The sequence below is a fragment of the Pseudomyrmex gracilis genome, unplaced genomic scaffold (assembly GCF_002006095.1).
Source record: "Pseudomyrmex gracilis isolate BER0280 unplaced genomic scaffold, ASM200609v1 scaffold_1600, whole genome shotgun sequence".
Lineage (NCBI taxonomy): Eukaryota > Metazoa > Arthropoda > Insecta > Hymenoptera > Formicidae > Pseudomyrmex > Pseudomyrmex gracilis.
The window spans coordinates 13501-14785 of NW_018022184.1; the positions used below are offsets into that span (position 1 = coordinate 13501).

Consider the following 1285-nt stretch of genomic DNA (forward strand, 5'->3'; position numbering starts at 1 on the left):
GTCATATGGCACCTACTGCTGCATTNTAATATGATGGGAATGTCAAATTCAAATTTGTCCGGATTTAAGTGGCGGACCCTGTATAGTTTTATTTTGAAATGCATAAGTTAAAGTGATGCATTACACACATGTACGTATTTTTTTTTTTAACTAGGTGGTTTTACTTGGGAAGGTATTTTGGGAAAAACGTTAGAGGAAGAATGTCCAGCTGATGAGTTACCACAGTCGCTATTATCTAACAATGATAACAGTGATAAGACTGTTGTACAAACTGCTGAAGAATTTCAACTTGCACTAGGCTCGTTAAAGCAGAGGTAAGGTTTTAATATGTTACATAAGTCTTAATATATTTACAAAATCATATATTTGTCACATATATAAAACAAATTTTATTTACAGATATTTACTACGGATGTTTATAGAGGTATTTTAGGTTTAGCAACATGGTAGAGCTGCTGTGCATTACTTGCAACTAGTGCCATGGGCATGTTTTATGAATCATATTTTTCGAATGTGTAAAATGATTTATAATGAAAAACTCCAAATGTCGCAACACACAAATCTTGATCAATTCGCAAATCAATCGTTCATTATTAAAAATGTAGCATTGTCCACTGTAAAGTACATATTTTCAGACTCCATTTTAACGCCTATTGCCAGATATATATAGGTAGATAGCTATCACAGGTCAACATAGACTTTTTGTTTGGGAATGAATATATAATGATTCTTGAAACAGTTTTGTCCTAAACAACAAGTTGTCCTTTTTTTTGCTAAATTCGAATTTGATATTGAACTTTATTATTACTGTAGGATTTAAAAATAATGGCATAAAATGTTAAGACAAATATAAAAATTTCTGTCAGAAGTATATTATATATATTATCTTTATAAATTTGTTTTCTGCATACTTTAAATCCCTAATATTAAACATTATTATCATAAAATAAATCTGTTTTTCTATGTTCTTCTTACATAAGTAACTAATGTATATATGTAGTCTTTCATTTGTAATATGTAAGAATACACAACCAAACTTGTTTTTCTATGTTCTTCTTACATAAGTAACTATGGGCGTGTTCCGTTTGACCACAGTACGATTCGACACCGATCGATTCGACACCAAATTATTGGACACAGATTTATTCGACACCGTACGATTCGACACTAAATTATTTGACACCGTATGATTCGACACGAAATTATTCGACACCGTACGATTCGACACCAAATTATTCGACACCGTACGATTCGACACGAAATTATTCGACACCAAATTATTCGA

General features: G+C 31.2%; 1 protein-coding gene across 1 annotated transcript in view; it reads left to right on the forward strand.

Moving 5' to 3' along the window:
• Positions 1 to 519, forward strand: part of LOC109862286 (transmembrane protein 161B-like) — a 3411-nt gene extending 2892 nt beyond the window's left edge. The window contains 2 exon segments of the mRNA XM_020442284.1: positions 155 to 308; positions 396 to 519. Coding sequence (XP_020297873.1) covers positions 155 to 308; positions 396 to 519 — 278 coding nt within the window.
• Positions 520 to 1285: the final 766 nt, after the last annotated feature.